The sequence below is a fragment of the Labrus mixtus genome, chromosome 6 (genome assembly GCF_963584025.1).
Source record: "Labrus mixtus chromosome 6, fLabMix1.1, whole genome shotgun sequence".
NCBI lineage: Eukaryota > Metazoa > Chordata > Actinopteri > Labriformes > Labridae > Labrus > Labrus mixtus.
The window spans coordinates 10,771,525-10,796,353 of NC_083617.1; the positions used below are offsets into that span (position 1 = coordinate 10,771,525).

At 45.0% G+C, this 24,829-nt stretch overlaps 1 protein-coding gene across 6 annotated transcripts in view; it reads left to right on the top strand.

Moving 5' to 3' along the window:
• Positions 1-24,829, top strand: part of LOC132975417 (transcription factor COE3) — a 68,879-nt gene that overhangs the window by 23,042 nt on the left and 21,008 nt on the right. For 2 of the 6 annotated variants that reach the window (XM_061039939.1, XM_061039942.1), the window contains exons 7-10: positions 16,757-16,838; positions 19,003-19,144; positions 23,938-24,071; positions 24,439-24,565. In XM_061039939.1, the coding sequence (XP_060895922.1) occupies positions 16,757-16,838; positions 19,003-19,144; positions 23,938-24,071; positions 24,439-24,565 (485 nt within the window). The remainder of the gene's footprint in view (positions 1-16,756; positions 16,839-19,002; positions 19,145-23,937; positions 24,072-24,438; positions 24,566-24,829) is intronic. The other 4 variants (XM_061039940.1, XM_061039943.1, XM_061039941.1 and 1 more) reach the window with 2 other exon arrangements.

Sequence of the window (24,829 nt, forward strand, 5' to 3'; positions counted from 1 at the left end):
CTCCCTCAGGGGATCTTCCTTGAGCATTAGCAGAACACATCCAATGTCCCAGCTACATGATTTCATGATATGATTTGTACCGGGGATTTGCAATAATCCGCAAATAAAGTTGAAAGTGAATGACTCTCAATAAGAGACGCAGACAAGCGAAACCGAACCTTTTAAGATTTTCTTTATCTTTAATGGCATGAAAAATGAATTTGTTTTGCATTAGATCACAACAATTTAGCGACGGCCTGAGTATGTTGTTTTGTCTTTGGCTTTTATGATCATGATTAATTCCTGCACAGGAACCTCGGTGATATACATAATGCATCATTGGCTCATTTAAATGTTCAGTTCCTCTGCAGTTGCAGAGAGCTTGGTAGCTCATTACACATTGTGCCCATGTGTGCCTGCATGGGAGTTGGAGTGCGCAAGCCATACTCACTTGTAGTCAAAGATACAGTATGTGCTGCTTTAGCAGGATGTCATGAGTTGACTATGCGATTTATCTCAGGTGTCTCCTCTGCCTCTTCAGCTTCATTCGCCTCATGTTAGTCCCTTTATTTTCTCTCAGGAACTCTCACCTGCAGTAGATAGACAAGCTTTAGCCCCGCTGTTACATTTTTAATAAGTCTGCTTCAAAGGTGTCGGGTTAGAAAAAAAAAAAAATCAAAACATCCTGGGTTAATTTGAAATGTACTCTGCATCTGTGATGGGAAACAGCCTCACAGGTAAGTAAGGGAGACAATTAGGGAATATCCGTAAGTGCAGGAGCTGCATACTAAAAAACGCAAATCACTATTTCCCCATCTGGCCCCTACTGTGCCGAGAACTGCAGCTGAGGTCCGATTTCACCCGTCAATCACCGCCGCCTCGCTGTGGGGTGTGTGTCCTGGTGAGAGAGCCTACCCCCAAGTCATTAGCACACACAGTCAAACAGTAGTGAGAACTGCCCCGCGCCGCTCTGCTCTGCACCACGGTTTAAATATCCCCAGCCTGTGACAGGATCAGTTTAGCGATCTGTAGGATTGATCTCCTCTTTAAAGTTTTGCCTGAGGCGACTCTAATTGGGAACGAGGCTGCCTCCCACTCCCCTCACTCCCTTAACTGTCAGTCTTGGCTTTGTTTACTGAGGACATGCCCAAACCTATTTACTCAATAATGAGGAGACGTGGTGGGGATGCTGCTGATCACATCGAGGCCCCCAGCGGGACTTCTGCATGCTGGGAAGGGCGGGAACATCATTTTAGACTTTCTGAGCTGCTGAAAGTTAGCCTACACAGGCGCTATAATGTTGCATATATTTTCCCTCCTTGTTTCCTTGACTTGAAGAGCACTTGTCTACCTCTGGGAATTTGTTGTTTTTCCTCTGTCATAACATGCAGTTAGCTAAAATAGAACAACAATCAAAAGACATAAGTGGCGTCATTTTACACTTGTGCAATGCCCTCCGTATGATCTATGCCATCCAGGAAGAATAAAAGGCAGACTGAATGCCCTCTCCAAACATGTGAGGTATCTGCAAAGCCTTGTTGTGGAGTGGACTATTCATGACTGGAGTGCTTGGACCTTTTGGAGCCATTTGCTCGGATTCTTACTCTCATTTAGGTTTGTTTTCATTCGCATTGACTGACAAAGCCTTTGGTGTGGAAAGCGCGGCAATAGAGTCCATTGATGCCCATTGGGATTATGAATGATGAAGTGGAGAAGCTGCTGCTATCAGAGGGACACAACACTGCTCTTAATAGAAAAGCATTTAGAAAGGCAGCAGGGAGGAGGAGGTGGTGGTGCTGGTGCTGGGGGCTCTCTGACACTCGACTGATAAGAGGCAGCTCTTCAGAGGTGATTGTGTGTACAATGAAACACGCTGATGGGGATACAATGACACACATGATGCGTCTGACAGGCAGTGATTTAGACGTGCAGGGGAAAAAAAAAAACACACAACATAGTGAAGTGATAAAAAAAAAGAAAAAAAAAAGGGTTCTTGTTACGCCACCAGTGCGTGTTTGTACTTATTGGTGTAATTTGCCGGGGGAAATGCATTGTCATACTCATATCCAGCCAGCACAGATTGTAAGAGTGACACGCGGAGGCAGAGAGAGGAGTCAGTAGTGTGGTGGCACAGGGAGTGAAAGAGAGATATGCAGAGAGGCAGAGCTGTCAGTTTGAGGAATGAGCCTGATAAGAGGAAGGGACTCGGCAGATGGGCAGAAGAAACCGGCAGCACACTTCTCAATTAAACATGTAAATACCAAAAGCAGGCAGCGATGGAGATGAGAAAGTTAAATAAACACAGCAACCGTGCTGTGATTACAAGCTCAAAACACCACCACCTTTACCACTTTTTTTTTTTTAAAGTTTCTACAACTGCATTGAACTCTTTAATCCAGGTAAACCTCTGCTTTGGCGTATTACGCATTTTTCCATCCTCTTTGTTTTTTATCGTCTCCTGCGGTTAAATGGAGTCATGCAGAGGGACTTTCTTTGAGAAGTTGCACGCCCACCGGGATCTCTTGATATAGATCTAATTGAGCTATTCATCCATTCACTTTGTCCTTTGTTATCCATTTTAGTACTTTCCTAATAATTGTTGTCCATCATTTTACATACAAGCCCCCCAATCCCTTGCCTCCCCCGCCTCCCCCCCTACCACATGCACCCAGCTGTGAGCAACAGGGAGCATCTTAAATACTTCTGTAGGCAGTGTCCCTGACATTAATAACAATGAGCTTGGCATAACCACAGTACATTTCTTAGGCAAGATTCACAGTTTGACATTCAGCCCAGATGCTATCTGTGGAGCCTCAGTGTTTAAGAGCGCAGAGAAGACAGACATCTGTCACTTGTTACCTTTGAAGTGAATAAGAGCGGGACGCGGAAAAACACAGCGGACAAAAGGCCATTCTGACCACAGACCCTCAGTGTTTACAAACGGAAAGAGAGAGTGACAGGAGAAACTTAAGATGAATGGATCACCGCTGTTGATCTCTCCTCCTCATTCCATGTGCTAAGTTATTCTGTGGCTGCTACCCCAGTAGGGGGGGGGGGGGGGGGGGCGAAGGGAAACAGGAAGTTGAGAGAGGCAAGCAGAATGCCTCAAGGACTCTGGAGGAGCAGAGCGCCGCAGCCTGCATGGGAAAAAAAAACTTACTGTACACTTCTCTAACCCGAGGTACCAAACATTACAAATGTGAACATAATCCACATTTTAATGAGTGGATGACGCTATATTAAGGCAATATTTGCAATAGTGTTGTTGTCGTGTTGAAATAGGAAGCTCTATTGCATTAGCTGCTGTTTGAGTAGATTTCGGATGAGTGCAAAGAAGTGTATTTTGATATAATTATTAGAACAATGGCTGTGTTCATTTATCTTCTGTCATGTCTCCTCAGACCTGCTTCTATTTCAGGTTGCACGTCAAGTGAGAGCAGCTATATCTGGCTGGCAATTAAGCTGGTCCTGCCTCCCCTTGATGCTTGATTAGTCCGATTGATGGAGGAGGCCATATGTGGCGGTGTCAAAACTTGGCAGCCAAGCTCCATCCTCTCAAATGAGAGGCAGGCAATAAAGAGGCAGGCTGCCCAGAGTGGGTGCACGTATGCGAGGCCTGCAGCGCCACCATTTTTGCCCCCGCCCTGATATGCAGCATTTTCTCTGGGGGTCTTTCGGGGGGGGGGGGCCACTGACCGCTCCAGCCAAGTTCTTGTCCGGGCAGAGGTGGCCACCGGCGAGGGGTGTCACTGTACCGAGCCCTCTGGGGCACCAGCTCCAGGCAAGGCGCTGAGGGGGTGTGTGCGGGGGTGTGTGTGTGGAGTGGTAGATGGGGGGGGGGGGGGGGGGGTTCGGAGGTTTAGAAAGCTGAAAGATATGGCCCCCTTCCCAATCTCGCTCGGAGACAACAAAAAGGGAATGCTTGAGAAGGGGAAGCAGCGGGAGGAGAGCACAAAGACAAAGGCGCGGGCAAGGTCAGTCTAGCTAATGGGCCTGAGCCGTAGGCTGCCTGGGGCTAGGCACACTTCTGTTCTCTCTCACACACTGGGCCTTCAAAGACCCTTCAGTCCAGCCCTCTCCTTCTTTCCTCTCTTCCTCCATCTCTTCCACTCCTCTTCGACTCAGTTCACCACTTCCACCGGTGACACTTCATCCCTTTCAAAAGGTTCAGCACAGGTGCCTTTAAAAACAAAACAAAAAAAAATTCTCCCAAATCCTGTCTTCCGTCCGTGGTATCAACAATTGTGATTGAAATGATGGGATTTTCTCCAAACAGAAACGATTCCAAAATGACAGCGTAGATATTTTCCCTCTTTAGCTAAGCAACACTTCCGGTTTATCTGCTGTCACCGAGCGTCATTAGGTCCAAGGTGGGTCCCTGGAAGTGCTAAGAGGAACTGTTGGAAACGAGGAGGAGGTGGAGTGTTGTTGTCAGGTTGGCTGGCTGGCGTTGCTTGGCTCCACTCGAGGGCTCCTTTAATGTGCAGCGGAGTAGAATAAGTGAGTGGCTGTGGGCACCAGCTGAGCTCACTCTCGTCTTCGCCTGGTAGCTGAGGGGTGAGCCGCTGCCACCTGACACTGGGCACACGGCTCAGGGCTCCTCTTGGCAACGTGGCACAGCACACATGTCCCCTCATTTGGATGGAGATTCAGACACAACACACAAAAGCTTTACCCCCCCGGCCCTCCTCCTCCCTCCCTCACTCACTCAGTCTCTCTTTTTTTTCCCCCTCCTGTTTTTCTTTCTCCCCTTCCTTTAGATTTTGACGGCATCATAATAATCTGGGTATCTTCTTGATCATGCCCCATGTTTTTTTTTCCCCCTCTTTTCTTCCTCATCTTCTCGGAGACGAGTTTGAAATTGCCTGCGTCAGGACTTTGCTAATTAAAGTCATACTTTCAAAAATGCCATAATAACTGTTAATTAGCTTGATGCTATTTTCAGCATAATTTGCTAATTAGTGGAAAACCTGTACAGCGTTTCTCTCTAATTACAGTATGGCTCCGCACGGCGCATCTGTGCCTTGACTCCAAATGATACCATTACAAAGTCCCGTATTACGCATTCTCTCAAAACAGTTAATTGCCTCCACAGATAGTGAGATACTTCAGTCAGCTGATTTTTATGGTAATAAATGGACAGGCACAGACACAAACCTCCCTGCTTCATGTTTATGAAATATGAAAAAGGAAAAACAACCTCCTTATGAGATGCATGGCGTTAGTTTGGAATATAATCTGGCTGACTCTGTGATGATTTTGTGTGCTGATGCGTTGAGTTGCCGAGACTTTTAATGAACTTTGATGTATTCTATGTTATAACCCTATAAGCATGCGGGGCGTAAATTGTAATTAAAAGCAAAAGATGTAGACAGTAACCTTATCAAAAGGTAAAGTTCCAATGGATTGCACTTTCAAAGGTGGTCGCCATGTAAATACATGTAGCAACATAATGTGGGCCATGCAGCAGCTTATCACCGAGAATGTAACCATCCTTGTCGCCCCGCCACTTATTTTCATGTAGTCTTGCAAGGGGGAGAGAGAGAATTATGGACATGACCATAGGTTGACCCTGGTACATGTGTACACTCGACACAAATTATGACTCATTAAGTGTGTTGAGGTGCGTGATTGGCATGATCTCTGACCCCGGGACGTCAGCTGTGCCCATCCTCCGCTCTGCCCCGCTTTTGACAGCCACCAGTCTGACAGGGCTAGCATCGGCGCCGGCTAATTAATGCACCACTTCAGAGACCCTTTCATTTATGGCTTCTGAAAGGCATTATTAAATTAATTAAACCACCAAGAGTTAGTCATTATGAAATCAGGAGGTTTACATGGATGACAGCGTTTATGAATTAAACATCCCCAAAGTTCCTCGCAGGAGATACCCCGAGCTGCGTGTGGGTACCTAGCACGACAGATGTTTGCCCCCCCCACCCCCCCCTTCCTCCTCCCTTCCCCAAGCTAACCTGTATTGCAAGCGATTTAGGTCTCATTTGGGGGTTTGAAAACTGAAAGCAGGAGAGAAAGAGGTTCAGGATAGCTAATGAGCAGAGAAAGAGAGGGGAAAAGGAGGTCACTCGCTCTGTTCATCTGTAGACAGTGCAGATGGTTCTGTTTTATACAATACAACAATGGCGTACATCAATTTGTTGATCGTTAATAGATAGCTACTCTCAGAAGACTTGCAGACTGGGATCAGTTGTCTGTGGGTTTTAGCTGAGAACTCTACATTTATAGCCTGGAAACATTTAGCAAAGCTGTGTGCTGTTTTTAACTCATCATGTGATGTGAAAACTACAAATGGTTCACGAGATAAATCCCATAAACTTGGGCTTAGCTGGAGAGCAGAGGGCAGAGATGAGTAGCTCACTCAGGAGCCTTGACGATAGACTCCTTTTCATCTGCGGACTGAGATTCACAGATTATCTCAAGAGGCTCTCTATCTCTGTCCTCGTCTCTATTTCTCTTTTTCTGTTTCTCCACCCTCCCTCTCTCGCCCCTCGATTCAGGAAGTTTGCCAGCTCCTGTCTTTGTTTACAATGCCAAGGGAAAATGTCAGAGCCGTTGAGAAAAATATCCTTAGAATCTTTTTTTTCATCTTCTTAATCTAACAGTTTACTGAACTTGATAAGTGTCCTATCAACATGCTAATCAAATTACTTCGGAACCAAAATTGACAGTTTTCATTAATTATACAAGATTATTCTAATTGCAATTCAAATTTATTCATTCCGAACAGAAGGTATTCAGTAATATTTTACAAAATTTGCATATTAAATGGAGGGAGTTGTGCATTATGCATGGTAATGTATGCAGAGTTTCTTATTTTTAACTTCACGGCCATATGTGGTGTCGTTGTAGGAGCAGGTGAAAAGTCTAAGTGTGTTTAATTTGCTTGACAAACATTCGGCTGGAGCTTGTCAAGGGGAGTATTGTGAATGCCAATCTTTATTCCCTCTTTATTGATTACCCCAAACTCTAAACATCTGGAGGTAAATGGCACTGAGAGAGATGAAGTGAATCATGGGATTAGTACCTTCAATGGCTGAATCACTATCAATTACTTCAATAGCATAATTCAAGTGTACCGCATAAAAGCTACAGTACCTTGGTTTGAGCCAGGATTAATATTGCAATTTAACGTAACAATGGAGGCATGGGAATGATATGGATGGCGTCCAAATTTTTCACATTGATGTCATACAGCTAATGCCGTTATCTAAATACCGAATGTATTTAATTCCTAATTTAGGCTTTGTTTGTAAAATGAAAAGGCTGAACGCATTAGGCACATGTTTTAAAAGGTAATGGATTCTGTGAGTAAAACAACCTTATTTATTCACTGAGACGCAAAACCCCCAATTTGCTCTTTGTTTTTATTTCCTAGAGCGGGCAGTGAAGTGCAAACAGCTTACTGGGAAGCTGTTTACTACTGTATATGACAAAGGCTGGGCGTGCATGCGTGTGCGTGCGTGTACAAGTGTGCGTATGTGTGTGTTTATGGGGAAGGGGGCTGCTCTTCCAGCTCCACAGGCAAGGTCTTGTGTTGTAATGTAAGCGTAATAATTATCAAACAGCATCAGGGGCTCTGGGTACGGGCTTTAACAGGGGGAGAGCATGTTTGATATGTAGAATCAGCCCATAGTGCATCCATAGAGGGTGACTAAATCGCACGGTTCATGGATCACATTAGTATTGCTCTGCATCCACACTCGCACTATAGGTGATTTCCATTTAGACACACATTTCCACATGAAGATAAATATGACTTGAATCGTAATTTCCCTGAAGTAAATATAATACAAATACAACATAATACAGTGTCAGGCCAGGCAGGCTAATAGATTACTAGCGTGTTTTCCATTTGTATGGTAAGTGGTGAACCTGGGTGGTGGTCTGGTGAGTAACAAATTGAATGTTTAATCCATCTCAGTGCAGATTGAGGGTATCAGAAAGATCGGTAGTCGTATGAGTTCTCTTGTGACTGCTAGTATATGAGATGTTTTTACTCTTCAGGGGTTTGGGGAATGTTGTTGGATTAACAAGAGGTGCAAAGTGGTAGATAAATGCAATTTCTTATCTTTTCTCGAGTCGTCTATTATTTTTCAAATAGGTATTTGGATTTGACGTGCTGTATTTCCAGTCACTGAGTGGTGTAATCTCTGACGCTGGATTAAGAACAACTGTTTCAGTTAGGTACTCACATACTTAAGTGTATCTTTATATGGCACATTTTAAATAATAAAGCTTTGACAAATTTGCGAGCGATTATACGCACTTAATTACGTTGTTTCAAATTCTTTTAGAGGCTTCTCTCTTCTATGCATTTTCATAATACTATATATGGAAGACCATTGTGTAGAAACCATGACAAATATGCAAAAGATGTGCTTCCTTAATGTATCCAAACATTCTCTGAGCACATATTTAATTCTTTAATAAATGTTTGCGCTGGCATTTTGGCGAAGCAAGATTAGCGTCAACAGCACAGCATCTCATATAAAGTATGACAAATTGATATTTTTATATAGCGTAATCTGTTTACTATGATGTTTGTGCGAGGAATTATTACAAACTAATTAAAGAAATCACTTTGATATAATTAGTCAGATTTCAGGAAGCTCATTAGTAGTAATTTGCATGAAAAATAAGCCCTGTAGTGGTGCTTAGACCCAGCTATTCGATCTGTGTTTTATCTGGTTACACATCAACCCCCATTGTTTGTTGTTTGAGGCGCTCTGAAGTGGCCCACAATATTTTCAGTCCTTGCCCTGAGAAGCGGTGGGGTATCTTTTAACAAATTCCTCCCCTAAAGCAAGTCAACCTGTATGTGGAAGCAGACACACGCCTCTGTGTACATAAGGCAGGAGGAGTGAGAGGCAAAACACTGTCTATTTATCTGTCAGGTTCCTGACAAAGAACTGAGCTGACAAGTCAGGGTTTCCCTCCGCAGAGCAGGGGGGCTTTGTTCACCGTACTTACATGCCCAGTCTATGCCCAGAGACTCATGTTATTTGCAAATCACATTCTTTGAAAACTCACAAACGGGGCGAGACATGCCACGCTATGGGTTTGTCAGCTGCCTTCACAACAGCTAGCTGTATCGCTAACAGCGTGCGGTTCAGTAAGGAAGCAGCTTTCTCTTAGCATTTGCCGTGCTGTCACTTTTTCCAACACATGCGATGTGTGTCTTCATGCTTGGGGTCTCTCCTCCCTCAGAGGGTTGCCATCTTCCCTTTGGACTGACAAATAAAACGCCCACACTCCCGCTGAAAATAAAAAAGAGGGGGAAAAAAGACACTCCTGGAATTACATCATTCTCTGCTGAAGCAAATCTTCCAGAAATGGATTTACGCATATTATACCCACATGATAAGATAAAAATAATGATTTCAATCAAAAAAAGTTTTTTTAAATGCTTTTTTTTTTCTACAGCACCCCTGTCTTTGGCAGAGGGACTATAAATGCTGGTACAAAAACAGGACCTGTTTATTCTCTATACCCTTTTCCCACCATGGACGAAATCCTTCCCTAAACATCCGGACAGAGGAGCACTTGTGTGGCGCTGATGTCACAGACCTACCTGGCCTCCCTCTCACAAAAGCTAAGGTATCATTAGCTTGGTCTACACAATGGCCATTCAACCAAGCCACTGCGCTCCTCAGGACTTGGGAACAATGTTATTTTTTGTCTCAGAATTATAAAGACAGAGTTTTGCAGGAAACCTGACAGACAAAACCCTTTAGAGGTAAATGCTCCAGGCGGCTTTTGGGTTTAATCTTTTCCCATTAGCATTTTGTCCCCCCCCCCATCCCCTCCCTCTTGCTCACACACAAAGACCATATTTACAGGGTCAAAAGTAAAGGCTGTGAGTCTCATGAGACTGCTTTTTGCAAAGATCTGCACTAAGTATTGACAACACTTTGAACTTTTATATTGAATCCCTGCTAATATATTTAAAATGGACTGTTGAATAGTTTTATTGAAATAGAAACATGTGTTTGGTTGGAAAACCTTTCCCCCCCCCCCCACAAAATAACACAAAAAAGCTTGAACATGCTCGTTCACTCCTAAACCAATATCGCTAAAAATCAAACATGCAGGCATATTAAAAATGATTAACCCGCAATGCAATGCTTTATATAATATAACAGCTATATTGTCAACAATACAACTGCCATGCTAAGGGTTCATATTTGCTACCTTTGTGTATGTGTTGGGGTATATGTGTGCTTACGTGTGTGCGTGTGCACACATTCACTCATGCTTGTGTGTGCATGTGTGTGTATGTGTGTGTGACTCCATGTGTGTGATTCATTCCAGGGCAGTTTTAGTCCTTATAAAATATTCATTTTGGTTGTGCAGGGCCCTGTAATTGCCATCTCTCACCCTGAATTATTTATACCTCGCACAGACTGACAAAGCTTTGCCATACGGCCCCAGATGAATCAGAAAGCAGCCATCTCTGCTGCCAACAGCACTGGGCTTTCACACAAATATGGCAGCCACGTCTCTCTGCCTGGCCTCTCTTAATTTGACATTTTCTTTTTCCCCCTGCCTTTGTCCTAGGTGCACAGAAAGGTTACCTGTTAGCTTTAAGCACCGACCCTCTCACTGTCTTTCTGTCTCTATCCCCCCTGCCTACATGACAGTCCACAGTGGGTGTTTTTTTTTCTTCTGAGGACGCGTTAATGTGGCTGCGATGTCAAAGTGGCTGCCTCATGTTTTATGATGACTGACCAGTCCTGACAGCCACTTTAGATGTATGTATTATACATTAGTAATAATATGATGTAGAAATAAGCACACTTTTGAGCATGCATGGATAGATGGCAAATCCACCAACTCACCAACCTTTATGTAACACTGGACACACACACACACACACACACACACACACACACACACGCATGCAAATAGGCCCCCACTGGTCCTGCAGGATCCAGCATGGCTGTGGGTAAACGGTCAAAGCCCCCCTGCTGGCCTCGTCTGTACAGCTGCGTTCCTCTGTGTGCCGCCTGGGTCTGATCACTCCGAGGTGCCACAGCAGAGAGACGGCGCTGTATGGCTCTCATTGTAGACCAGCTCTGGAGCATTCCAGAAGCCCCCATCCAACACCCTAAATACTACTATTCACCCAGGCCAGCTCCTCCAACATATGCTTATCTTCCATCTCACTGGAGCGAGGAGGTGCTGACTGGTATTTCCTCAAGGCCTCGAGCTTCGACACTGACCAGTAATCAAAACTCCCCATTTCTCCTCCTGCGCAAATATAACCTGGAGATACCTCTGTGGTGTTCAGCTGGTGTGCTGAGTAAATATTCCTGCATTGTTAATGGTTCGTTTTTGATAAGTCAGCAACCTCATGGCTGTCGAAGTCATTATGAGTAATCAGCATCATACCGTTTTTATGGTGATTCAATATTTCTGAGTCCCAGTGGGGATTTAGATGATCTTGGCTCTATGGCAGCAACCAGTGTTTGATTCACTTTTACAACAGAGCCACGCAAGACAAAACAACGCAGAATTATTTATGTTTCGCGTCTTATTATATTGTGTTCAAAGTCGTGGTGGAGAAAAGGGCGAATTCAGAGTAAAACAAAGAACAGCGTGCAACAGTACACAGCCTCAGCAGTATCTTGATGTGCGGGGAAGGGAGAGGCAGAGAGAAAGCTCGGGGCTAAACATGCAGTATGTGGCTGGCTGGAGCTAAAAGCTGCATAAAGCACACAGCCTTAGTCCACTGTTAGCAAGTGATGGATAGTTAGCAGGAGCTCCGAGTCTTCGTCTAATCTGTTACAGTAAACCTGTGCCAAAGCCTGAAGGGAATCAGTGGGGGCCCTGCAAGGAGTGGGTTTGACGTGGAACCATTTGTGAAGACGAGCGATTCTCTTAAGTAAGAAACTAACAGTGTCCAGAGAGAGAGAGAGAGAGAGCTGGAAGGAGAGAGCAAGTAAGACAGGAGGTGAGGAGAATGAGTGAGCGTATGAGGGAGTGAGAAAAGGAGGAAGAGATACCATAATGAGTCCTGTAGCCATGGAGCAAATGAAGAGGGATTGACAGAGTGAGGGATCCTCAAGTGAAATAATGTCAATGCCACTCTGCCCATTAGAGAGAAAGGGGGGGATGGAGGAGAGAGGGTAAAGAGGGATGAATGGAGGGAACACGACTACATGTGAGGGTGCAGGGGAAGCACATAAATTATTTGTGACACCCACGCAACACACAATCAAACACAGTGCACTAACAAAATATGAAATATGAAACAACAAAACAAACTGACAATAGCAGCTGGGGAAAAAAAAAAAATAAAACAAATGAAAACAAAAAAAAGATATAAAGGCCTTGGAAATACCCCATAAATTCCCCGAGACGTGAACAACAATAATCACAGTGACATCTGCCTCGCTGCTCTCGGAGGAGATGGGCCGGAGCCGAGAGTGGAAGGGGTTAATCTCCCAAACCCAATAAGGTTGTATAGTGAGGCACTTGTTCCCTGATAAAGAAGTGATAGGATCTGTGGGTCCGGTCCCTGGGCGCTTGTACAGGGGTAGAGCAAATATTGTTAATGTGCTGTGGTTTACTTCGGCTAAGGCGAGAAAAACAGCTCTGCTTGACGAGAGAAGACAGCAGCGAACCAGGATACGACAAAAACGCAGCACAGCTCGGCTCAGCTCAGCTCGGCCTCCCGGGGACTTATCCGGCATGAATATATATTCCACTCAGTTGCATAAATAAGTGTTGGGGTGAGATTAAGATCTATAAGTGTCTCTATTTCTCGTTCTACCTGCTCTGCCTTGTCACAACAGGGATCTGAATGCAGTTCAGTGGAGTGCCTAATAACTGGAGCAGTAGGTAGGGAAGGCAGGAGGCTTGACATTAAGACCCTGGCGTTTTGGAAATCCGATACGCTATTGACCCGTGTACTACTATCTCAGCGTAGAGATCTGGTGTCAGCAGATTGTAGTCTGGTGTTGGGAGCCGTTTCTTACAGGGCTCCTGTAACAGGGGCCCATTGAGTCTGGGAGGCAGCTGGGGCCTGATGGGCTGGAGCTGGGTGGTGATCGATACTCACAGCCCCGCAACGGATGACCTCACTGTCATGGCTGCCGGCTGTGGACACTGCATGCTAGTCATTAGTGCCGGGGCACCAATCAGGAGCTTAGAGTTGTCAATACCTGACTCTAACAGATACTGTGGCCATCTGTCAGTGTATTGTGTAACACATACAGGGAGGCTCTTGAGAACACAATGAGAACAAGGTGTACTATTGAAGGAAAGTAACATACTTTCATTTTCAGAATTCACGAAGGCAGCGGGAGAAAAAGGATTTCAAATAGCTCAGGATGAACTTTTTTCCAAGTCATTAAAAATAATACAAATGTGAAAATGAATGGATTAAAAAGAATGAATGGGAGCTGTCTTCCACTGTGGATGCAGCCGTCTTAATAATACAGCATTATCCTTATTTGCCCTCTTCACTCAAATCAAAGGGATGGACATTTATGCATGAGTGACATCAACCCTGCAATTAAGTTGGCCATTTGAATGAGAGAAGGCCTTCCTCACCTCGCCTGTTTGTTTTTTTTTCCTCTCTCTCTCCTCTCTTTTTTTCCCTATTCCCCTCACTGTTTGATGATGGGAGAGGGTGAGCTAGAATTAGGGCGCTGGGTCTTCCTTTGAGTGTCAGCCTAAAATGATCAGAGTAAAGATAAGAGGGTCTAGCAGCCCTCAAATCAGTCAAAGTGCCAAAGTCGGCCTTTTTCTCCTCAATTACCGGGTCTGTGAAGCCAGGGAGTGGAAGGCGCCGAGCCTGCTGCATTACTAAAGAGACAATCTATTTCCCCTTTGACCAGAGGGAGAGAAATCATTATGGCATGATTAGTAGCTTCGGCAGTGGGCGAGCATGGAGGTACTACAGGAGAGTCGTATTAATTGCCTCAGACCGAGGCATGAGCGGGAATTGTTTTAACGTTGATTTGTGGACCAGTATGACTGGCTGTCGGAGATAAAAGCCGATGTCAGGTCTTAGTTATACTGGCAGACTTCGGGCAGAGAGAGAGAGGGTTGATGTCAAAATGAGCTTCCATCGCCGCCCTGGAAGTCTTTCTCTATATGCCTGTCGATGTCTTCCTCTTTGTCTTTCTTCACACTTCATAGTTTTCCTTTACGCCTCCCACTATTCCTCCCTCTGCTCCCCCCCCCCCCCCCTCTCCCCTCAGATGGACTCCACCCCACCCCTTCTCACATGCACTCCCTTTCTCTCCCTCTCTCTCCTCCAACTGATAGCTGCCTCGGCCGATTATTTCATCCAGTGCGGTCCACTGAGAGCCTCCTCTCCCGGCTTTGGAAGAGCTTTAATTAGCCATGTTAATATCCCCTTCATTGGCCTTAATATCACTCAACACCTTCCTCCATCTCAGCGGCCACCAGGGTCCCCCTGTCCTGTCAGAACAGCTGATTATTGAGAAGGATAGCTTTAATCAAACCTAATTGCAGTTCATTCTTTCTCTCTATCCCCCTTTGCCCTCCATTGCCAACATCTAATGGCAGCGACGACTTGATATCCCATTAAAAAACAATTAAACAAGCTCCTTTTGTCTCCGTGCGTGCCAAAACACCAGCACAAACTTCTGTAGATATTTAAGAAGTAAAAGAGAGAGAGAGGGGCCTTGTCTTAATTGCTCTCCTTTTCACCAAGGACCAATTTGCGCTGCGCTCATGGAGAATCTTAACCAACTCAAATGTAATGGATGCTATAGCACTGCTTCTGCTGTGGACTATGAAAATTAAGCTTATCTTTTTAGCAGAGAAATTGTGCTTAATTGCCTTCATAACAGTAAACATAAAGGAGCTACTTTATGATAGCGTGGGCACTCCATTTCTTGTGTTTATTGTTTCTTAACTTTTGCTTTCGCCGGAGAAGAAACCGTATGTGAGAGCATTAAAGTACCCAAGAAAAGAGACGAGACTAACTCTGAAAGTAATGCGTTTCTTTTATGAAGTCAACGCATTGCCTAGGAAATGTATTCTATCTCTCGGGCCGACATAAATTGTCTACCAACAGGGGGATGCATGCACATGCACACACACACACACACACACATATAGGTGTGCAGAAGTGTGAGCGCGCACTGCGAACTCACACACTGGCTTTACCCAATCTGTATGAGAGGCGACAGACAAATAAAAGTCGTATTTCAGGTCTGCTTTCCGCAGATGTCTGCTGCTCTACATTATGACTCTTTGGGGAAATAAAAACAGGGTCAGGGAATTAGAGTACATAATGGTCATTTTGATGATCAGCCAACAGATGCAACCCGAAAACACAGCGAACACAATCAAGCGAAATGCACTAATGACAAGTCAGGTTTTTTATGGCCTCGCCACACACCGACAGGCAATCAGCATTCTGGCATGGGTTAAAACGTCTTTTATTGATGTCCAAGCCAAAGCTCCTTGGATGTGGAGTGAAAATATTTTCTCACCTCTCCTCTCCTCTCCCTCCTGGGCCCTCAGTAGAGCACAAGGTACAGGAGTCTATCGAAGAACGCTTCTAAATGACCAGTGCATGTGTTAATGTGGCCAGGGTTAGAAGGGTCATTTCAGACTCTGATTTATGGCCTGGCCGGGATCCCATTGGGCGAGCGAGAAGTCTTAAGTGTTGTGAAAGCGTCCTCGCAGGCCACACAAGCCACTGTATTTAGCTGAATGAAATGGCCGTGCAATCTATGGTGCAATCTATGGTAATCCGATGAGCCGCTGTGAATCTGTGAGCAGAGGTAGTATTACAATAGAAACCGCAGTATTGCATATAGTAATGCCAGTGCAATGTGATGAAAAATAAATATCATGGTGCGGTATTTATAATGAATCAGAGAAAGCAAAGGCGCAATCAGTCATGATTCTGTGGGGAGAATTTGCAAAAACAACAAGTCAATTTCATTGTTTGTTCTGTGTGGTCCGAGATTTTACACAATACACATTTGAGCCACTTTTTCCTCACTGGCCTCGTTGTTAGTCTTCCTCTCTTGTAGCTGTTTTACGTATTGGATGTTCTCAGTACGGTGCTTTATCAATACATTCTGAGAGATTCATCCCAGAGAAAACAAGAAAGGAAGGCAGCTCACAAACTAACCAAGCCCAGATCTCACTCAGACGTGACATTTGTTCAGAGACGATTAGCCAGGTTGTAATTTGTGGCATAATTGCCTCACCCACCCACAAGTGCATGGGTGTGTGTATGCGTTATGCTTGTGCGTGTGTGTCTGTGTGTGTGTGTGTGGCATACGGTGGTCCCAGGAGTGTCCGCCTAATTGCCTGACAGGACTATAAGTTTTGTGGCGCGCTCTCACCTTGTTAGGTCCTTTATCCCTGATGCTCTTCAAACAAGACCTGGTCACAGGTGGGCCTCATTTGCTTCCCTATTGAACAGGAGAACTTTAATTGCACAGGGGGTGTCCTGGGATTAAAGAGGTGGGTGGAATATCAAGTGACTTCCTGTATGTTAGTGGCAGATGGGTGTTGGGAAAGACCTGTGAACTCAGGTGAGCGGAGGAGATGACAAAGAGAGTGATGCTCTTGATTTTGAGCCGATGATAAATACGATGACTTCCCAAACAAAGAACACATCACACTTGTTTCTGACTGACTGGATGAATGGATCAGATGTGAGAGTGTTTGATAATCTCGCCTAAATATTCCACCACTTTGTCGTTTATCTTCAAAGGTGTAATGTATCCCTTTTCTTCTGTTTTGTCCTCTTTTTCAGATTCTTCCTAAAGTTCTTTCTCAAGTGCAATCAGAACTGTCTGAAGAATGCAGGGAATCCGAGAGACATGCGCAGATTCCAGGTGACTGAAAATCTATTTTACACATTCGCCTTGTCTATTTCTGCCTCTCACTGTCTCCCTCTCTTTTTGCAGACACACACAGGTGTTACGAAAGCACAGCTACACCACACTAAGTCACATCGACAGACCCTCATATACGAACACGATTCTATTATTGGCACTGAAGGAGGCAAAAACGAGTGCAGGGAAGAAGAACAAAAAAAGAGAGAGTGAGGGATTTTGTGTCCTGTGCGCTCTGGACAGAATATTTATTAGGAAATACCATCTGACACAAATAAGGATAGAGGATTTAAGAGTGCCATCAATTGTGTTCCTGACAGCTTTCTGAGCCTCAGCGCAGAGGGGAGGACGATCCAACCACATGTAACAACAGTGTTAACTCAGGATCTGTCTGGCAGCGGAAACGCATACTTTCTTATACACACATATGCGCAGGCACGCACACACACACACTCAACATTTGGATGCATGCCTGTAAATGCTAGGAGCGCATATATTTGCTTTCTCTACATCCCTCTCCTGTTCTTACCCACATATGCATACACTTAAACTCACACATATGAAGCTCTCTGTTTAGCCAATGAAAACCATCTTAAGCCATCTGAAAACCATCATTATTGCGGGCTGACAAAACGCTACGATTTACACTAAAAGGACATGACTGTTGAGCACTTTTTTCTACTGCTTCTTTAACCCCCTCGCTTCTAATGTGTCAGCTAGTTGAGCCTTGAAATTATTGACACCCCCCACCCCCCACCCTCCCCTCTCTAGCTGATCCATTTATCCAACCATCCATCCATTCTACCCCGACAGTTTCACCACAAGCAGCCCACTAGGTCAAGGTGAGAGAGTGAGAGTTTAGCGTGATTTGTCCCATCAAGATAGCGACAAACTGCAGGAGGGCAGCCGTCACTGACAGACCTGCACTGTGATAAGAAACACACAAACACACAGGCACTCACACACACGCCAGCATACTGCAGGAGGGAGCTCAGACATGAAACAGACAAGACAGGGTGTCCCCTCCTGATGTCACCACCATCAGACCTCCCCTGCCTCCTCAAATCTTCCCTTAGGGTGAATGTGGACTGATGCATGACAGCCACCGAGGGCTTTTCACCACTCACTCCTGTGTGTCAAAAGAAATGCAAGAAATAAGTTGTAGCAAAAGTGGAAATGTACATGAAGTTGAAAACAACAAGATTTAGGATTTTTATCGCTGCTGATCGTCCCTTGTCTGCAGTCCAACAGTTTTGCATGCCATTTTCCCCTTAAATAGATTTCCCAGATGCTCTCAGCATAGGTGTTTCTCTGGCTAAAGTTGTGTATTCGGCATGCCTTCCACTCCACTTATTACCCCCAAAAACCAGCTGGAGGCCAGAGAGGGCCCAATCCATCATCCTCAGCTTGGCCCAGCTCTGAACCTGCTCACAAGAATGGAGCTCTTTCACTTCCCCTCCACCCCCTTCCCAAACCAACCCAAAAAAAAAGAAAAAAAAAGCGCCCCCCTAAATTCCACTGCTACACCGAGGTCACTCACCGGCGAAGCAAACCTGAGAGGGGCTCTCTGTTTCCGGCTCAGAAACACTTTGGCCCATTCACACGCGGCTCACTGTTTGGAGATGTGGTAGCCGAAAAAACAACAACAAAAATAAGCATTATGAAATATGGAGTGTGGCCTGGAATCTGATCCTGGTAAAATGTTTGCTGAGTGATGGGATGGAGCACGGTTCAGTTGCTAATGACTCCAGTAATATTTTAAAAGGGAGGCCTTCCACCCTCAAAGAGATGGACAAGCTGATCAATAATTCTGAGCCAGGGCTATGATGACAGTCGGTGGAGTGAGCACGGAAATGGTATTTTAGTGATCGAAAAGTCAATTAGTTGTACACAAGTGCAAGATGCTAAAAAGCAAAAACAAAATGGCAGAGAAGCAGGGTAACTGTAATGTGATATATCTAAAGAGAACAATGGCTTCAGGAGGTTTGACAGTAGAAATCAATAGCAAACAGGCATGTACCTGAACACAACAGAATTTCTGAAGCATTCATGTATCCCCTGTAATAAAAAAGAAACGAGACAATGTGTCTTTAACTACATCTCCCTGTTTATGTTTTTATTACTTTGTACTAAATTACATGTTTCCCCTTCAATCCTGTTGCAGGTTGTCGTATCGACGACCGTCAATGTGGACGGCCATGTCCTGGCTGTCTCCGACAACATGTTCGTACACAACAATTCCAAACATGGGCGAAGGGCTCGCAGACTCGACCCTTCAGAAGGTACGCCTCCTTATATGGAGAATGGTAGGCACATTTTTACATCTTATAATTTTCTACGCTCATCCCCCCCCCCCCCCCCCACCCATCCTCATAGTTTCTTCTGGATCAGCTTCACTTTTTTTTTTTTTTAGAAATCACACACCTAGTTGCTTGTAGTTTTCTAAGCATCTTCACATCCTCCACCATTTCCATTTTTCACTTTTTTAGTTGCTTTTTGCCTCACTCATACCTGTTGTTCCTTTGACTGGAAATAGTATACATCACTTAGTGGATGTAGGATTTCAGTATCACAAAGAAGGATGATTTAAACTCAGACTGAGCTATGAATTTTTTTTTTAAATGGTATACTACTTCCAGTCTCCTAATGCACCTACATTTGTTCTAAAAGCTGATGTGAAACATGATCAAATTGCTTAAGAATTTGGCTGTGAGGTCAATTTCCTGTCATTGGGTTCTGCAGATTTAGCTGTGAGAGAGCTGAAACAGGGGGAGGAAGGAGAAAGAGAGAGAAAGGAGGGGGTGAGGGAAGGGTGGGTTGATGGTGTGTGTGTGTGCGTGTGGAAGGAGGGTGGTGGGGGGGGGGGGGGGGGGGGGGGGGGTGGTGGCCTATGAGAAAAACAGAACTTACTGTTTTTCTTCCAACTGATTCCATATGATAGACTGATTGCCTGCTCAGCCAAAAAGAGAGAAAAGAAGGACCACCAAACCATGGGAAATTTCAAAAAGTAAAACGCACTAAACATAACCTTCTGACCCTCGTGGCCGCCGCTCGCAGATGGGTGCACACACAGCTGAAAGATTGTAAGGAAAGAAAAAAAAAAGAACACAACCGACTTGGGCCAATTGTGAAAATTGCTTATCTTCAGATTTCAAGAGCCAATTATGGATGGGCAAACAGTTTATATACACCACTGACTAAAACAAGCTTCTCTACACATTAATGGGCATTAATGGTTCTACCACCAAAAGCAAATGTAATGTTTAATACAACAACGTCTAATAAAAAAAAGACTAGACAATTAATATATCTCTGTGCTCTCCAGTCCTAGTGGGGGGAAAAGCTAATCTATTTGTTTTTGTCTTTATTAATGACTCCTCTACTGGAGAACAAAATCAAATAATTAAAGTCCTGCCCGGAGCACCAAAGTCATTATGTTCGCTGACGTTCTGTTTGTGTGTTTCACGTTTATGACACGATAGGTGTGGATCGCCTAGCAACCAGTTTCTTAATGAGGGGAGCAATTAAAGAGGTTGAGCCCTCGCCTCCATGTTCCCCAGCCCCCATGGGACCCTCTATGTTGTATATGTGTGTGTATGTATGTATGTACGTGTGTGTGTGTGTGTGTGTGTGTGTGTGTGTGTGTGTGTGTGTGTGTGTGTGTGCTTGTGTTCTTTACAGGTTGCCCCAACCCATCCTTTTTTTTCCCTCTCTTCACCACACTCCTCAAAGCAGCAGAGTGACGCCCCGTAAAGCAAGAAAAAGAAGCTATTGTCAACCGCCCAGTTGAACATGTCTTTGTCTAATAACTTTAATACACCTTGTCTCCGCTTAACCGCGTGTGCTCACACAAGTTGAGATCTATTTTTTTTCCCCCTCCCCTCCCCTCCCCTCCCTCCCTCTCTCGCAGGCTCGGCTCCATAACAAACTAATTTAACATGCATCAACAGCGATCGCTCGCTTTGTTTGTCACCTTTAACAAACAGAGATGTGACACGTAAGATAAAGGGAAAGCGGGTCATAAAATGTAATTCAAGCTACGTCCTCCATCGTGCGCTGACAACTAGCAGGCAGACAGACAGCGTGCTTTAAATTAGCAACACATTCTTCTTCTTTTTGAGTTCACTGGGCGAGAAGCCTCAGACATGTGAGTGAAACAGAGAGGCATCCCTCTGCACTTGCACCGACTGCCTTGCATTGATCAAGAGGTGCTGCCCCCTGTTGGCGCAGGCGTGGGATAGCCCATGGATGACAGACTGAATCTCACCATGTGACATTTTTGTTCACTTGTGTGTACTGTCACACAACAAGCATATTATGCATTCAGACACAATTGTGCTTTGTGGCTGCCTGTCACTCAAACATGTATGGATTCAGGCTCAAAGGTGCATAAACATGCTCACAAATAGCCCAGTCTTTCACACACACCCAGCAGCATCACCTCCCCCCCCCCCCACCCACACACACACACATACAGACACACATGAACAGCGCAGAAATAACACACACACACACACACGTTCCTCAGCTCAGTTCCACCATTATAGAGCCCCAGACAATATAGGAGACTCAGCATAGAGCCTGCAGCGCCTGCCTCATTTGCATGCCAAGTGGCTGTAATGCTGTTAGGGTTTATGCAATAAAGACAAGTGAATCCAGACTGCTGGGCCTAAGAGGAAGAAAAACGGAGAAAGAGAAGGAAAGGGGGAGAAAAAAGGAGAGGAGGAAAAGAGAAAGAGTACGAGAGAGAGAGGTTAAGAGTGAGTGAGAGGCAGAAGGAGAGAGAGAAAGCGAGAGAGGGAGAGTCAAAGGGAACAGATGGCCCAGGGAGAGGTAAAAGGTATAATCCCATCAGCTGCACTATCAACCGACCATCTGGACATCCCACAGCACAATTACAACACATTTCAGCAGGCAGAACAAAGGACGGCTTCTCGGGGCCACATCAGACCTGTTTGAGTGTCACAATACTAGAGCTGGGACCTCCTCTGCTCAGATCTCGGATCAGTTTTGACGTCGTCCACGGCTAACCCTAAGCGGAGAGGGAAAAGATTAGGATGGATCACAGATCGGCTGCCAGGAGGTCATTTGACAGCAAAGTGGATGTTGAAATAAACTCAAACACACAAACTAAACAGATATGGCAACAATTCAGCTAAAACAAAATAGGGAAAAGACGAGCCATGACAAACGAATTCAAAGTTAAATTTCCCTCCGCTGTAGGCCAAAGTTTGCAAAGACTTAGTGATGCAACACTCTAAGCCGCAGGCCGACTCTTTGCATCCTCATCCGTCCACTCCTCATGATGCCGATCATCTGCTGAGGGGGGCATTGTGCATGTCTGTCATCAGATCGCCTGCGCTGACTGTGTAATCCACTTCGCCACGGTCCCCATTCAGCACATGCTCCCCTCTCTGTCTGTGCATTGAGACATATGCAAATTTTTTAGGCAGAAGGGTGGACGGCTTAGGGCCTCAGTCGCTACCTCTCCATGGGTCCTTCTGCGCGTGGGAGGGGGCGCTGGGATTTCCGAGGTGGTGCGTGTGTGTTTGTGTGAGTGTGTGTTTTGTGTGAGTGTGTGTTTTGTGTATGCCTGTCGTAGGTTTCAGGCTGCAGCTGCCCCCCAACAGTCCCCGTCACCATCAGGGCCCTCTTTTTGCCTCGTCCTCCTCCTCCTCCTCCTCCTCCTCCTTCCTGGCCCCCCTCCTCTCTCTCTCTCTCTCTCATCCCCAAAGTCAATTTGTTTACAGTAATTTTGAAGGGTGAATTATTTGCTGTAATCGTCCGCACTGATGAAGGTCAGGCCCTTAGAGGGGGCCCAGCATGCCCATGGAGGGTTGGTCCTCTTTCAGACGCTCCGCTTCGCAATTAAGGAAAGCAAATGTCACTCCTCCAGGCCTCACAAATGAAAATCTGTACGAGGTGATTAGCATGAAGTCAACAGCGCCTGTTAAAGTCAGATTCCCTGTAGTACTGCTGTGTGTGTGTGTGCACTTTATGGGCAGCGAGAGAGAGCAAACATGACCTGAACAGACCCAACAGCAAAGCAAACAAAGGGAGATGTCTTGTCTGAGGTGATCCATACAACAATGGCCGCCTGTGATTTACTTACTGCAGGGAAAGGATAATAGAGGTGCAGAACTGAGCTTGTAGAGAAAAAAATGGAAGTTGCGGAAATAGTTGCTCACATTTTGAGGAGTAGGAAAAACATGCACGATTCATAGTGTATTAAAAGATATTGATGGAAATAGATTAAATTTGAAATCGCTACTTTATGGCTAGCTGTCATGCTATTTCTGTTGTAAACACGGTGTTGCGCCGAAAACCATATTAAGGTAATGCATCAAATGACAGTGAATGTGAGGCACCAGATCACTCAAATTAGATTATAATAACAACCCCGACTGTTGATGAATGGCAGAGCGACGTCGCAGAAGTCATGCCAGATGAAAAGCATTGTAATAAACAATATGAAATGGATTGAATCGATCACAAACAGGAAGAAAAAAAAAAAACACAATCTGAATAATTCATGAGTGCATTTCGCGTTATGAAACCTGATACCACACTCAGTGTGTCTGCACTGTACGGCATATGCAGAACAAACATCATGAAAGAACATGAACCAGCAAAGCTTTCGCTTGTCATTTCCACTTTAACATCCTGTATTCTTGACTCATTTAAGATGTGTTCAACTTTGAAATTTTACTGTACATGCCGGCTGCATGCTTAATCAATTCTGATAGCTACATTTGCCCTGACACATAATTTGCTCCATCAAATCATTTTCCTGGCGAGCTCGGCGTTTAGCCTTTGTGAAGTGGACCATTTGAAGGGTCTGCTTAACTACACCACTCCGGCGCGCTGATAAATGATTTTGATTCTCATGCCTTAAAGGACAAATCCATCATTTTTTTTTTCCAGGGGGCAATTTCCATGATATGTCTTTGTGAGAGAGAGTGAGAGAGAGAGAGAGAGAGACATGCAGGGCTGAACATAGAGGTGATACAGTGATGTGTCTTTGCTGTGAAAAGAGACACGGGCTTGGCTAGTTGAAGCTTGGGTGCTGAATTTGCTCTTTCTCTTTGTCTTGGATAAGCAGCCACCCCGTGCATCAAGGCTATCAGCCCAAGTGAGGGATGGACCACTGGAGGAGCCACTGTCATCATCATAGGGGACAACTTCTTTGATGGCCTACAAGTCGTGTTCGGCACCATGCTCGTATGGAGTGAGGTGGGATGGATATTCTTGCAGATTTGACAAAAAAATAAATCTGTTTAAGTGTTAGAAATCTAGCCAATTAAATTTGTTCAATTACATCACAGTTTTTGTATCTGATGATTGGATTGATTTGCGTTCTGATTTTGCATTTAAGGCCAATACTTATACTGGTACCAGTCCCAGTACAGTTACCACTATCTGTATACCGAGAAGTAGAATCTGTATCGGTATCAGTGTCAGACCTTTTTAGATTTATATAAATGGTATTACAATGAGGACATCTTTTTTTTCTTCTTACTATTAAATCTTTGAAAAAACTGTTTGGCAGCTTTGCATTCTTATGGGCTCATTATTTATTTTCTTTTCCTGTGCTATGCAGCTGATAACGCCCCACGCCATCCGCGTCCAGACTCCACCTCGACACATCCCGGGTGTTGTGGAAGTCACGCTGTCCTACAAGTCCAAGCAGTTCTGCAAAGGTGCCCCGGGGAGATTTGTCTACACTGGTGAGTCAAAACTCTTCCTCTCCTCCTACAGGCTTCTCCTCTGACTCCCCACCTCCCCTCTCTTCTCCCTCTCTCTGGATGGAGCCCTCAACCCCCGAGTCCAGGCGCTAATAACAAACTAACCTGGGCCTTGCTGGCTGAATGTTAAAAATGTGTGAGACCTGCACTAGCTAGTGAAAAAGGTGTTTTCGTGGCGGGGGCACCTACGAGTGCAACTCGATCCCCCTCTGACCTGCCATCGTACAAGGGCGCTGCCAAGCTGTG